General features: G+C 44.0%; 1 protein-coding gene across 2 annotated transcripts in view; it reads right to left on the bottom strand.

Annotated features, from left to right (window-relative positions):
- LOC125456541 (neurogenic locus notch homolog protein 2-like) overlaps nt 1-14,589 on the bottom strand; it is a 166,649-nt gene that overhangs the window by 20,608 nt on the left and 131,452 nt on the right. For both annotated transcript variants that reach the window (XM_059647728.1, XM_048539747.2), the window contains exons 24-28: nt 12,454-12,566; nt 9,544-10,052; nt 8,315-8,653; nt 4,736-4,878; nt 722-938 (exon numbers count right to left, since the gene is read on the bottom strand). In XM_059647728.1, the coding sequence (XP_059503711.1) occupies nt 722-938; nt 4,736-4,878; nt 8,315-8,653; nt 9,544-10,052; nt 12,454-12,566 (1,321 nt within the window). The remainder of the gene's footprint in view (nt 1-721; nt 939-4,735; nt 4,879-8,314; nt 8,654-9,543; nt 10,053-12,453; nt 12,567-14,589) is intronic.

Below are 14,589 nucleotides of genomic sequence, written 5' to 3'. Positions count from 1 at the left end.
ACTTACTTCCTTTCAATCCTTATGGTCCTGCTCCAGCACTCTTCTTTCAGGGTCCCATTTTATAAAATCTTTTGACGTTGTCCCTCAAGAATTAATTTAACTGGCTATACCTAAGCAGCATTTTTGAAGCCTCAATGGGATAGGTAGGTGTTAAGGCATCTCCTTTGTGTTATTTGGGATATTGTTCACTCACATTCCCACTATTCTTTTTTGCAAATGTCCTCGTACAACAAATGGATACATTAAAAAAAATGCTGATGTGAGAGGCTGCGGGTTTTGACAGAACGCCTACTGTTTTGCCAAACTGAGCTCAACATTCTTCAAGCCTGGGAAATGTTCCTTCCAATTGTTCCACAAGCCAAAAACATCAAGTCAACGTCTTAAACTCAGGGCTGTGGAATTCTTTGAGCTCAGGAATCACAACTTAGTTGTTACAAAACACCTACTTCGATCCCACTGCATCCAGGCCCACACCTTTTCATTGATGCCAATGCATTAGATATATGTTCTCATTCTTCAATGCAACACTAATGCCCATACACCAACACTTTGAACACTGATTTTATCCATCACATTTTATATTGATAACACTAACACCGAGTACTTTTACCCATCATTACATTAATGCCCATCAGTACATTCAAGCATTGAATAATATTTAGCATTACATTAATACCTATGTTGAAACATTGGTATCATTAAATATATTGTCAACACCTACTTCATCCCCACTGCATCCTGCCCCACAGGCTCACGACGCTTCCGATTGCCACCCTTCTTCAGGACAAAGCCCTCTGGGAACCACAGTGGGCCCAGCTTGCGCTTGCGTTTAGCTGCTACAACACCCATTATCAGGATAAGGATGATGATGCCGACAGCAACCATCAAAAGGTACAGGAGGCTCAGTGATTTCTGGATTCTATCATCAGCAGGTTTACCTGTACAGAAAACAAATGACACTCATGTATCAGCAAAGACAAGCACCAAAAAGTAAAAATCTAATTTTCTCTATTTGAGTTTAGAGTTAACCGAAACATTCAATTGCTTGCAATTAATATAGTTAAGAAAATAGTTCTCTCTGCACAGTGCAAACTCAATTTAATAGGATAGTCAGTCATTATTAATTGCACTTGACCCAGCATTTTCTCGTTTTGCCCCCAATATATGAAAGCCTCTAAGAAATGGATAAGATCAGAAGGGGTGGGTGTAGGGTTTATGCATTGTATGTGTGCATGTGGGTGGCTGGTATGTTTGCAATTTATGCACATTAGCAGCAAAATTAACAAGCATGCACCTTCCACCTTGTGGGCTACCTGTTGAACTCAAAATCTTTAGCTAATGCCGACTTTGGTAGTTTACTGACTGTTATTTTCTTGGTCTTGCCAGAGACAACTTGCTGATAGCTCCACTTCAACTAACGCTCGGAAGTGACACTCCTAGTCAATCTCATATAATGCTAGGGTTTCATTTATTGTTTGCACATTTATTCCTGCAGCACGACACACAAACATCAGTGTGCTCGATTAGTAGTCAGGTCCTATTTATTAAAGTTATGCTATACTTTATATTGCTAATCTACGGTGCCTAGAAAGAATATCAAGTTGCAGGTCTGAAAATCTTTGCCCAGCTGGTTTCTTCAGCATCCTATCAATGTTCTTCTCAAATTATCAGCAGCCTTTGGCATGGTTGACACAGTATTCTACTGCAATGCCTCTCCACTGTCAGCCAGTACTGTCTATAACTGGTTCCACTCTTATCTATCCAGTTCAGTCAGAGAAACTCTGCAATGGTGCTTTTCCTGCTCCTACGTCATTAGTCCAAGGATCTATTGTTGGTCTCTTCCAATTTCTCTTTTATGTGCTGCTCTTTAACACAGTATCAGGTTCCATAGATACTCTGACAACACAGAGTTTCACCTTACCTCCATCCCGCTCAATCTCTCCACCATCTCGAAATGGTTAAGACTGCTCATCTAACATCTGATACTGAATGGCAGGAATTTCTTCTAACTAAATCATCAACCATCAATGCCATTCTTCTCCCTGGCAAGAAGACCATTTGCAACGTCAGTGTCATATCTGACAGCATATTCATGCTACTATTAAGATCACTTATTTCCATTCCTGCCTCGGCACGTCCTAATTCTTCATCCATTTGTTGATCTCTAGATTTGACTGTACCAACACACTCCTGACTGCCCTCCCAGCATTCTCTGTCCACCATTAATTTCCCACAAAGCATAACTTAGAGATCATCCAAACTTTGCCGCTGATATCCAACTCATACCAATTCTGACATGCCATTGCTCCCAGGTAAGCGACACCAAGATTTTTAAATTCCATTGTTTTCAAATTCCCTGATGCCTTGCCCCTCCATGTCTTTACTACCTGACCCAGTCCTACATCCCTTCAAAATGTTGGTGAAGCTCCAACTCTGGCTTCTCGAATATCCTTAATTTATTTGCTATGACATTGGTAACTCCAACTCCAGCTGCCTATACCCCGAGCTCTTGACTTTCTTCCCGAAATATTTCTCTCTTTCTTTCTCTCTCTCATAGGCAGACCTTTTAGAATGTTTTTGAGCAGGCTTTTAGTTACCGGGCCTAATTTCATCGCGTGGCTTGGTGTCAAATTGTCTTTAATAAAAGGCACTTCATATGAGTATTGCATCAAAATTGTCAACACAACCCGCTGCTGTTTCTACAAATTAATGGAGATTAGCAATCAATTTTACTTCATTACAGTATTTTTTTATTATGAGAGGCAGCAATGTTTCTAATTAGAGGTCATTATTGCCCTCCAAAATGTCAAGCAGTAATCTACATGGCAGTTATATAAACACAAAGCAATTTCCAACGTTTTGCAACCAGGAAGTTCATTTATTTTATCAAACTAAGTGGAGAGAGACCTGCAAAGGAAATTGACGTAGATAGTACTGAGGTCGAGGGACCTAAAGAGAGAATGGAAAAGCTGGGTAAGTCTTGTCTAAACAGAGTAAGTTAAATGCAGACTGAATAAATATGCTCAAAGTCACAATGCTTTTTGGTAGAGAATATTTAGAGAATATTAAGAGACAGAGACAGATTATTTCCACTGGAATTAGGGTCAGTAGCTAGAGGACAGAGCTTTGAGGTAATTGCCAAAAAAAAAGCCAAGAACTTCTCCTCAGCCACAGGTTGTAATGATCTGAACCACCTATCAATGGAACGTATTATAAATGATATCCGCAGCTGGCAGTGAGAGGATCTCCCTTTGAGTAGACTTGCTGCCACCGACTGTTCTTGTAATAGTATTCGATGGATTCATTAGTATGTGGTGGTGAAGGATTAACCAGTGGTACATCTTCAACAAAGAAGGCACATAGCTCAGCATCAAGTAGTAGTTTATTGCATAACAGTTAGATAGCAGGCTACATTCGCTTAAGTTTGGTTAATTACATGAACCCTAGGCAAGGCAACATTGATATCTCCCAAGAGAAAGTATCTAGGCCTATCTTACATGGCTGTTGAGTGTAGGACTGACCAACTTGGAACTAAGGTAGACCAACTCGTTCCTCCCCAGACACAGATATTTACATCTCAGTGGAGATGGAAATATCAAAGCCTCTGAGTTAACTTTTGCAGGCCAAATACCTTTTACAACAGAATATCCTGTCAGAAAGGGTGATAGGAGCAGGTTCAATACCAATTTCCAAAGAGGGAATTGGATAATACTTTAAGGGGGGGAAAAAAAATGACAGAGCCATGGAAAAAGAAGTGAGAAGTGGGTCTTGGATAACAGTGTGGAGATGGAGGAACACAGCAGGCCAGGTGGCACCAGAAGAGCAGGAAAGTTTGTGTTTCTGGTCAGGATCCTTCTTTAGAAATGGGACGAATTGGATAGCTCTTTTAAAATGGGAATGATGCACCAAATGGCTTTCTTCTGCACTGTGTGGCTCATTTGGCTATAACAGTACAGATCAGTATGGTAACAGCAAAAGCCAGGGCTCGAGGAGAAGAATTTGCAACATCTACTGAGTATTGATGACAACTGATGTACAGTGACAATTCTTCATTGGCTTACAAAAGTGATGATCAATAGAGAAAATTGTAATGAGGCACAAACGTATGTCTCCTCTGTTAAGTCTATGGTGTCAGGCTGTTTAGTTTTGATTTTATGAGATTGATTTGAATATAAAGGGCTTGAATGTAAAACAATGGTACGTTTGTACTTGTGTGTAGCTCCACCTGGGTCTCAGTTAAGGTGTGACTAATGATGGGTGTACTGCAGCGTGTGGCTCACCGCCTCATCCATCCTGCAAGATTGGAAGTTCAACTGAGAGCGAAGAACAGACAGATTTATCAGATTATCATCTCAGATTGAAAAACAACATTGTAAAGCTGGTCTAGGACCATACTTCTTTCAATCCCACATCATGCGGTGACATTGCATTATTTCAGTGCAACAAAGGTGGGTAATGAATGCTGCCTTACCACCTCTTACCAAGACGTATAAACCTCGAAGAGCACCCGTACTCTCAGAAACTTTACATACCGTTGGGAAGTGGAGGTGGTGAAAATATTTATTATAAAGCACAACCACAGCTAATTTTTAATTCTAGTTCAATAAGTGTTCCCACAAATTGGCAAATGGCAATGGTTGAAGTCTCAGCATTTCCTGAAATGCGTTTCGCTGCAAGTTTTTTTTGGGGGGGCAAGCGGTTAACTTTCCATGTTTGGTAACTAGGCCACACTTACTTTCAACAGACTTAATTGGGTAAGGCAGGTGGCCCTTGCTGGACTGGGCAGCAATGAAGGCAGCAGCACTGTCGGTTGACGGGAAGCAATCTTCAGATGTTTGAAAACACTGACGATTGTCAATCTCCAAGCAGACTTCAGAACTGTGGTGTGAAAAACAAGAAAGAGTCATAAATGCCAAGGTCAAAAATAAAATTGGAACGGGTTTACAATCGCTCAACCCGTTTGTGTCTGTGACAAGTATCTTTGCTGCATCTTACCCTGCCTCTTAATTTTATCCACAATCCTTCGAAAAATGCTTTAATTACTGTCTTTGACAAAGCATCCTACACTCCAAATGCCCTACCTTAGAAGAGAATGAATTCTGCTAACCACTCTTTCCATTATCTGTGACACAAACATCTTCTCATCCCAAATAAAAATCTGAAAGGACTGCGGCCCTGTCAATCTGAAACCAAAGCAGAAATTGCTGGAAAAGCTCAGCAGGTCTGCTGGAGAGAAATCAGTGTTAATGTTCCAGGAGTAAGTTCTGAGGAAGGGTCACCGTACTGAAAAGGTTAACTCTGATTTCCCTGCAGCAGACCCGCTGAGCTTTTCCATATCTGTTTCTGTATCTTCTCATTGCAAACAGGCAGAAAATTAGCTTTGCCATATTGACTTAGACAAAACCCAATGTAATTTAAAGAAAAAGCTTAAATTTGAGGTTAGACGCCTCTTCACTAGAGGAACAGACATAAAAAGTCCAAACTGTTTCCATTGCCATTGTTTCACAACCTCTGTATTATCCCAACAATTCTTTCTGTACAGTTTCTCTGTGCTATTTATATTTGGATATCTCTCAATGCTTCAGCTGTAACATAACCATTACCTCAACTTTCACACTCCATGCCCCTATTTATTAAACCCAAAATGTTAATAAACATTTGTGATTTACTGACTCATATTTTTCCCACCATTATTTACTGTGGTAGGTTCCAACTACTTCAGCATTATATCCTATTGAAAAACGCCAATTAAATTAGAACATAGAACAGTACAGCACAGTACAGGCCCTTTGGCCCTCGATGTTGTGCCGACCTGTCATACTGATCTCAAGCCCATCTAACCCACACTATTCCATGTACGTCCATACGCTTATCCAATGACGACTTAAATGTACCTAAAGTTGGCAAATCTACTACCGTTGCAGGCAAAGCGTTCCATTCCCTTTCTACTCTCTGACTAAAGAAACTACCTCTGACATCTGTCCTATATCTTTCACCCCTCAATTTAAAGCTATGCCCCCTCATGCTCGCCATCACCATTCTTGGAAAAAGGCTCTCCCTATCCACCCTATCTAACCCTCTGATTATTTTATATGTTTCAATTAAGTCACCTCTCAACCTTCTTCTCTCTAATGAAAAACAGCCTCAAGTCCCTCAGCCTTTCCTCGTAAGACCTTCCCTCCATACCAGGCAACGTCCTAGTAAATCTCCTCTGCACCCTTTCCAAAGCTTCCACATCCTTCTTATAATGCGGTGACCAGAACTGTACACAATACTCCAAGTGCGGCCGCACCAGAGTTCTGTACAGCTTCACCATAACCTCTTGGTTCCGGAACTCGATCCCTCTATTAATAAAAGCTAAAACACTGTATGCCTTCTTAACAGCCCTGTCAACCTGGGTGGCAACTTTCAAGGATCTGTGTACATGGACACCGAGATCTCTCTGCTCATCTACACTACCAAGAATCTTACCATTAGCCCTGTACTTTGCCTTCTGGTTACTCCTACCAAAGTGCATCACCTCACACTTGTCTGCATTAAACTCCATTTGCCACCTCTCAGCCCAGCTCTGCAGCTTATCTATGTCTCTCTGCAACCTACAGCATCCTTCGTCACTATCCACAACTCCACTGACCTTAATGTCGCCTGCAAATTTACTAACGTATCCTTCCGCGTCCTCATCCAGGCCATTTATGAAAATGACAAACAGCAGTGGACCCAACACCGACCCTTGCGGTACACCACTAGTAACTGGTCTCCAGGATGAACATTTCCCATCAACAACCACCCTCTGTCTTCTTTCAGCAAGCCAATTTCCGATCCAAATTGCTATATCTCCCACAATTCCATTCCTCCGCATTTTGTACAATAGCTTACAGTCGGGAACCTTATCGAACGCCTTGCTGAAATCCATATACACCACATCAACTGGTTTACTCTCATCTACCTGTTTGGTCACCTTCTCAAAGAACTCAATAAGGTTTGAGAGGCACAACCTTCCCTTCACAAAAGCGTGCTGACTATCCCTAATCAATTTATTCTTTTCTGGATGATTATAAATCCTATCCCTTATAACCTTTTCCAACACTTTACCAACAACTGGGGTAAGGCTCACTGGTCTATAATTACCAGGGTTGTCTCTACTCCCCTTCTTGAACAGGGGAACCACATTTGCTATCCTCCAGTCGTCTGGCACTATTCCTGTAGACAATGACGAGTTAAAGATCAATGCCAAAGGCTCGGCAATCTCATCCCTGGCTTCCCAGAGGATCCTAGGATAAATCCCATCCGGCCGAGAGGACTTATCTATCTCCACACTGTAGAATTTCTGATACCTCTTCCTTGTGAGCCACAATCCCACCTAGTCTAGTAGCCTGTATCTGTTTATTCTTACAATGTACCTATTCCCTTTGTCAAGCCCCTAATTCTGATTTGTTGGTGCTTTTAAACATTGTGTGCTGCTGTTCAAGTTTAAACAATGTATTCACAGAACAAAAGAACTCAGCATTGAGTCTTGGGGTCCACCATTTTTCCAATCTGGGCGATAGGTGTTAAGTCAATCATGCAGCTTCATTCCTGTATGATACACAGGAATTTGCATAATATGTTTCCGAAGAGATAACCTGACTAAATGTCTTCTGAAAATTCTTTTTTTTTGTGGTATCCCCTTTAGCTGTAAGAACACTCATCTAAGTTCGCAAAACTTGCCTTCAACGGATAAAACCGTCCTTCATTATCTGGTGCTCAGTGAAGTATTCACCAATGCAATTAAGGATTAAGGAGTTAAATGGTTTGTCCACAACTGACATTAGACTAACTACAGTCAATAAAAACCAAAAGAACTGTGGATACTGGAAATCAGAAACACAAATAGACATTGCTGGAAAAGCTCAGCTGATCTGGTAGCATCTGTGGAGAGAAATCAGAGTAAATGTTTCGGGTCCAGTGACCAAACCTCAGAACTTGATTTCTGGTTTACCCTTCTCCTTCCTCAGTAATCTTCAACAAAACCATTTCTATTGACTACTTTTCAGTTTTTTTTTGGCACAACTCTTACATTTAAAAAAAAACTTCTTCCCTTTTTATTCCAGAAGTTGGTAGCTACTGCACAGTGTAGTCAGGTGCAGGGCAGCAGCAATGTAAATTGTGAGGCTGCATTTCCTACTGCTTTAACTACTCATACTGCCCATTAACTGAGAATTAGCCCGCTGCACACTGGAACAGCACGACCACGGTGCATTTCAGAAAACCCCTCCCCTACGTCCGAAACTCGTACACCAAGCAATAAAGCTTACACAGACTCAGAAATTCTTACCCAATAACTTCTCGCTCAAGCTCTCTCACTTTCCTGATAAACCTCTTCATCCTGGAGCCTTGGCTGTAGTAAGGGAGGATCATTGGTTCCCCATTTTCATTCTTCTTGAATCTCACTACAGTATGCAGCAGAGCCCCAAGCCTTCGAAGGAAGTTTACAGCATCCTTGAGAAGCTCCTCTGGTGGCAGGAGAACAACCAGCACCAGCGTCCCCTTGGCCAGTCGCTCCGGCAGGTTGCCAACACAATCTAGGCCGTCCCAGCCGCACTCGTCTGTATTACAGCCCTGGTCGCATCGTCCATCTTGATAGTGGTCAGCACAGTACTTCTCATAAAATGGACTGCGTGGATCAAAAGGGGGATAGGTTAGACATCAAGCTTCAAAAATCAATCTTGCCCAATTCCAGCATTCACAGGCATGAAAGTCTCTACGAAAACCCACACAGCTACAGCTTTTTGTTCTACGCACTCGGCAGAGGAGCACAAAGACAGTAACACTCATCAGCTGAAATATAGACAGTATTTAAAAGTAAACATGAAGCTATGGGTTCGGTGAGTAGAATTCCTGCCGCCGAGGCAGAAGGCCACCGGTTCAAGTCCCATTCCAGGGACTTGCTGACAAAATCTTGGTCGAAATTCTGCAGCAGTACTGAGGGAGGTCTGCACTGTCAGAGGTGCCACTTTTCAGATGAATGCTTTACCAAGAGCCCATTTGCCCTCTTGGGGCATAAAAAGTTCATAATGGCTATTTTGAAAAAAATATCCTACCTACCCAACATATATCCCTCACCAACATCACTAAATGAGGTGGTAATTCTTACACTGCTCCTTGTGGGAGTTTGCTCTGTACAAATTGACTGTCATATTGCCTACATTACAAGTTCAGTTGGTGTGGCTGGATTTGTGTGGAAGCTAGCTAAGTGGTTGTGGGAGAAAGAAACAGAAAGTTAACCTCGTCTTTTTTCTGGGGGTGGGGGGCTGCAGTCAAGGAATCTCATGTGTTGCATAAGCCTTGTGACTTGCCAATCAGACTTAGTGATCCTTTTCCTTTCTGCAAGGTCTCTGCGTTTCATTGGCTGCAAAGTACTCTGGTGTGCTCTGAGAATGTAAATTGCACTGCTTAAAAGATAAATCCTCTTCCTTACCCAAACTATCTACATATTTCAACCTAACATCAGACAGCTACCCAGAGAGAAAGAGCCCTGGGCTGCGGCGCAGAATTTGAACATACTTGCAGGTTTTCGGAGTGGATTGGCAGTCAAAGTTGTCAAACAGACACTCTGGAGTGTTGCAGGCCTCGTCACACTTGTTGTTGTTGAAGTAATTCCAGCATTGCAGGCTCTCGGTGCAGTTCTCCCAAGGTTTCAAGGTGAGTGAGCAGTCGCCACCGTCCCACTCACACTCGTGGTTGTTGCACTCTTGGTGGCAGACTCGGTCCCCGGCCTTCTCCTTGCACAGCGGCAGCCGACAGCTCTTCCTCGCCAGCTCGGTGCATTTCAGCCCCCGGTACTGCGGGGGGCACTGGCAGCTGAAGAACGGCAGCGTGGACTTTGGGAGGCAGGTCCCGCCATTGTGGCACAGCTTGGCAGAGCAGGTGGGCAGCCAGCATTCTGAGCCTCTGACTCCATTCAAACATTGGCACCTGGGGCCCTGCGGGGTCATGGAACAAGTCCCACCCTTTTGGCACAACACCTGCCCGCAGGTGTAGTTGGTGTATTCGCAACGTGCTCCCACCACACCCTGCGGAGAGAATTAACGTCGGGTATAAGGATTATGTGGCACGATTACTCCTTCCCCTCTGACTGCTAAGTGGCAGCATGCCCTGGTCACGCAGGCAACTGTTCGCAGCCAATCAGCTAAGTCCAGGTGCCCACTCATGAAACACTGGGGGATGAAAACAAGTGCACGCAGGGTTCTCACTGGCATGAGAGAACAGATGAGCGGCTTGGTTTTAGCAATCAAGCCACACAGGTAGCATTTGTAACTGGGGACAGTTCAGACGTTCAATGACAGAAATATGGGCTTCTTGGTCCTCAAAAGGAGGCTAACCTAACAGCAACATCCAAGACTTGGACAAAGGCAGATTCAGGCAATTATGGAAAACTAAACTGAGTTCAAATTAGATAATGAGAAAACTACATGATTAAAAAAAAAGTCGATAGGTGCACCATCAAGTTGGCAGAGGTGAAAAGCCTTGTTTAACATTAAACAACTGGAGACTATGACGTGACGCTGATGAAGGGTCTAGGCCCGAAACGTCAGCTTTTGTGCTCCTGAGATGCTGCTTGGCCTGCTGTGTTCATCCAGCCTCACATTTTATTATCTTACTATGACGTGACGGGTGGGTGGAGTGTAGGAAGAGACAAAAGGTAATGCGCCCTTGGAAAAATGGGGAAGAAATCACCCCAATGGCTTTCCTCTGCAGGGAGTTTGTGTGCTCTGAACCTTGGACTCCTTACAGGTTTCAGCAGGATTCAGGGGGTAGCAATCAAAATTGCTGGGAAACAGAGTTTCCACTGGGGCCTTTCCTACTCTTACCCTAAATGAGAGTGGAAGAGTGGAGAAAAAAATTTCTTGTTATTGTGAACCATCGTATAAGAAACCACCCAACACTTCCTTCAGCAAAATGGGGAGGAGGGGGAAGGTTTCTTATACGATATATAGAAACTAAAAAAGTTATTTGCAAGTTGGATAGTTAGAACTTCATCAAGACTGTGTATAATGCAGTTAAAAATGCAAGCATATCCTGAGACAGCACTTGGAACATCATCTAACAAGTCTTTGCCAAGTGCCTTGTATCCACTGTATAAATATCATTGCTGGAAAAGCTCAGCAGGTCTGGCAGCATCTGCGGAGAAAACAGAGTTAACGTTTCGGGTCTGGTGACCCTTGTATCCACTGTCCCTACCATGTCACCCTGCAGAATTAAACAGTTTAAATCAAACACACGTCAACCATCATTGACACATGCAGACAGTGAAGGAACAATAGTTGTTCCGTGAGTCCCTTGTTCGCTCCACACTGCCCTCCAACCCCACCACACCCGGCACCTTCCCCTGCAACCGCAGGAAATGCTACACTTGCCCCCACACCTCCTCCCTCACCCCTATCCCAGGCCCCAAGATGACATTCCACATTAAGCAGAGGTTCACCTGCACATCTGCCAATGTGGTATACTGCATCCACTGTACCCGGTGCGGCTTCCTCTACATTGGGGAAACCAAGCGGAGGCTTGGAGACCGCTTTGCAGAACACCTCCGCTCAGTTCGCAACAAACAACTGCACCTCCTAGTCGCAAACCATTTCCACTCCCCCTCCCATTCTTTAGATGACATGTCCATCATGGGCCTCCTGCAGTGCCACAATGATGCCACCCCAAGGTTGCAGGAACAGCAACTCATATTCCGCCTGGGAACCTTGCAGCCTAATGGTATCAATGTGGACTTCACCAGTTTCAAAATCTCCCCTTCCCCTACTGCATCCCTAAACCAGCCCAATTCGTCCCCTCCCCCCACTGCACCACACAACCAGCCCAGCTCTTCCCCCCCCACCCACTGCATCCCAAAACCAGTCCAACCTGTCTCTGCCTCCCTAACCGGTTCTTCCTCTCACCCATCCCTTCCTCCCACCCCAAGCCGCACCCCCATCTACCTACTAACCTCATCCCACCTCCTTGACCTGTCCGTCTTCCCTGAACTGACCTATCCCCTCCCTACCTCCCCGCCTACACTCTCTCCACCTATCTTCTTTACTCTCCATCTTTGGTCCGCCTCCCCCTCTCTCCCTATTTATTCCAGTTCCCTCTCCCCATCCCCCTCTCTGATGAAGGGTCTAGGCCCGAAACATCAGCTTTTGTGCTCCTGAGATGCTGCTTGGCCTGCTGTGTTCATCCAGCCTCACATTTTATTATCTTGGAATTCTCCAGCATCTGCAGTTCCCATTATCTCTCAAGGAACAATAGTGTGTCTGGTTTCATAAGCACTTGCCCGGGGGCCCAAAACAACCACCGGATAGGGACTGGGATTGTGTGGTACTCAGTGCATCAAAAGGCTGTTGTTCAAAACAGAAAGTGACAGGATTTCAAAACAATTGGCAGACCTTCACATGCACAGAGCAGAGGGAAGAACTTTGTGGTACTTACGGGTCTGCACTGGCAGGTATAACCAAGTGGAGTGTTTACAGCAAACATGCAGGTCCCTCCATTCTGGCAGGGTTGAGAAAGGCAGAGGTCAACAATGGTCTCACAGCGATGACCTGCAAGAGATCAGAGGCTTGCTTTATTGATGGAACAATAAAACATCCTTGTCAGTTCCTGCATTAAGCAGGGTGAGCATTGGGTGAGGTGCTGTCCATGCAATTTTGATTTATGACACTGTTTGTTTTGATGACGGCACTGTCTTTCATGTGGGGAGGTAGAATGACACTTTGGTCACAACCTGAAAAAATTGTGTTACATTTTTCTATTACAAGATACAACACATATCTGCATACTAAGCTGACCAAAAGAAAAATAAAAGCTCTATCCCTTTGGTTAATAAATCCATGAAAAACAATTAGTGTAGGTTGAAACAGCTGGGAGCTTGTTTAAGAAAATCGAGTATTGACAGAAACAAAGAACTGCCTTTCATGGCTGTTCATTGTTACAGTGATACACCATTCTTATGAATAACACATTGCACATGTCTATAATGCCACAGCTGGGGTGAGATGGGGCAGTTCAGAGTTGCAGATTAGCAGGTCCCTTTCTCTGCAAACTTCTCCAGCATTACCATCTTTCAAGAATCGTGTTCCTCCAAGCCAGGCCTCTTGTGTACCCCTCCATCCAACAATAGTGACTGTGCCCTTAGCTGCAAGGTCTGAAACGCACGCCCATGTCTCAAATTGTCTCACAGTGCCAGGGACCCAGGTTCAATTTCACCCTTAGACTCTGTGTGTAGTCTGCACATATCCCCCTCTGCGTCTGCGTGGGTTTCCTCCTGGTGCTCGGATTCTTTCCCATTGTCCAAAGGTGTGTACATTAGGGGGACTGGCCATTCTAAACTGCCCCGTGGTGTCCAGGGATGTGTAGGGCAGGTTTTTTAGCCATAGGGAATGCAGGGTCACAGGGATGAGGGTGGGTCAAGGGGGATGCTTGTTGGAGGGTCATTGTAGACTCGCTGAACCAAATGGCCTGTTTGCACACTATAGGGATTCCATAATCTTCCTCTGTCTTTAAAGAGTGCGGTGGGGGGGTGGTGGTGGTAAGTGGTTCTATAGCTATGCAGATGCTGGATTGAACGACCGTCCTCAAACATACTTAGTCATAGGCATGGATCTTAAGATCAATCAGAAACACATCATGGTACCAATTTGAATGATCTGCAGACAGGAAGTTGGATCTTCTCCAAACATTCTTCACGGTTAAAATAAACGAAGATGACATTCTTGAATCAATGCAGGATTGTTTCCATAATGACGCAAGCAAGAACACCAGAATCTTGCCGTACAATGCAAGATCCTTAGGCCTAACAAGTTCATCAAATATTATTAAATTTTCTCAACACAGTATTCTCTCTCATCCAACTGTTTTGGAGAACCATTTGAACTGTCTCCTTCGAAGACTCCAGTAGTATTGGTGAAAACTCAATCCTTGAATTGTGGTCAACTAACTGGTACTAATTCCCTTCGCTGATTGAAAAATGTCAAATTAAGAAATCATAAAGTCTGTTCTTGATCACTGAGCACCAACCAGCCGCAGTTGTGTTTACTGCTCCAGTTAACTTCACCATCTAACAATGATAAGTCCGATGCTGGCTGATAGGGAGCAGGTTGAGAGACAGGAGAAGTAGCCTTGCTGCTCGAGGCATCGCAGAACAAAACTACAAAGCCACAAAAACTCCAGAGCTGGGTCGAACTGGTGGACTCTACAACGACAGCTTCTAGTGCAGTGGCACAACTGGATTTGTTGTATCGCCTCCTTAAAAGTAAGGCAGTGTTGCAGCTCCTAAATCATCCTCGTTGAGGTGGAAAGTATTTGGGACAAACACTGAAGATGCCATGCATTTTTAAGCTTTTCTTAATTACTGGCTAGGACAGAATTATTTGCCCACCCTGAATTGGTCAGACAGCATTAACAGTCAACCACATTGCTGTGGATTTGGTGGGTCACATGGCAGGCTGGGTAAGGATGGCAAAATTCCATCTCTGAGGGACATCAGCGAACCAGGTGAGTTTTTTTTAAAAGAACGACTGACAGTGTCACATGGTTACCCATTAGGCTGGTTTATTTTTAACTGCA

The sequence above is a fragment of the Stegostoma tigrinum genome, chromosome 8 (genome assembly GCF_030684315.1).
Source record: "Stegostoma tigrinum isolate sSteTig4 chromosome 8, sSteTig4.hap1, whole genome shotgun sequence".
In the NCBI taxonomy this organism is placed as follows: Eukaryota; Metazoa; Chordata; class Chondrichthyes; order Orectolobiformes; family Stegostomatidae; genus Stegostoma; species Stegostoma tigrinum.
This window is presented reverse-complemented; position numbering and strand designations above follow the sequence as displayed.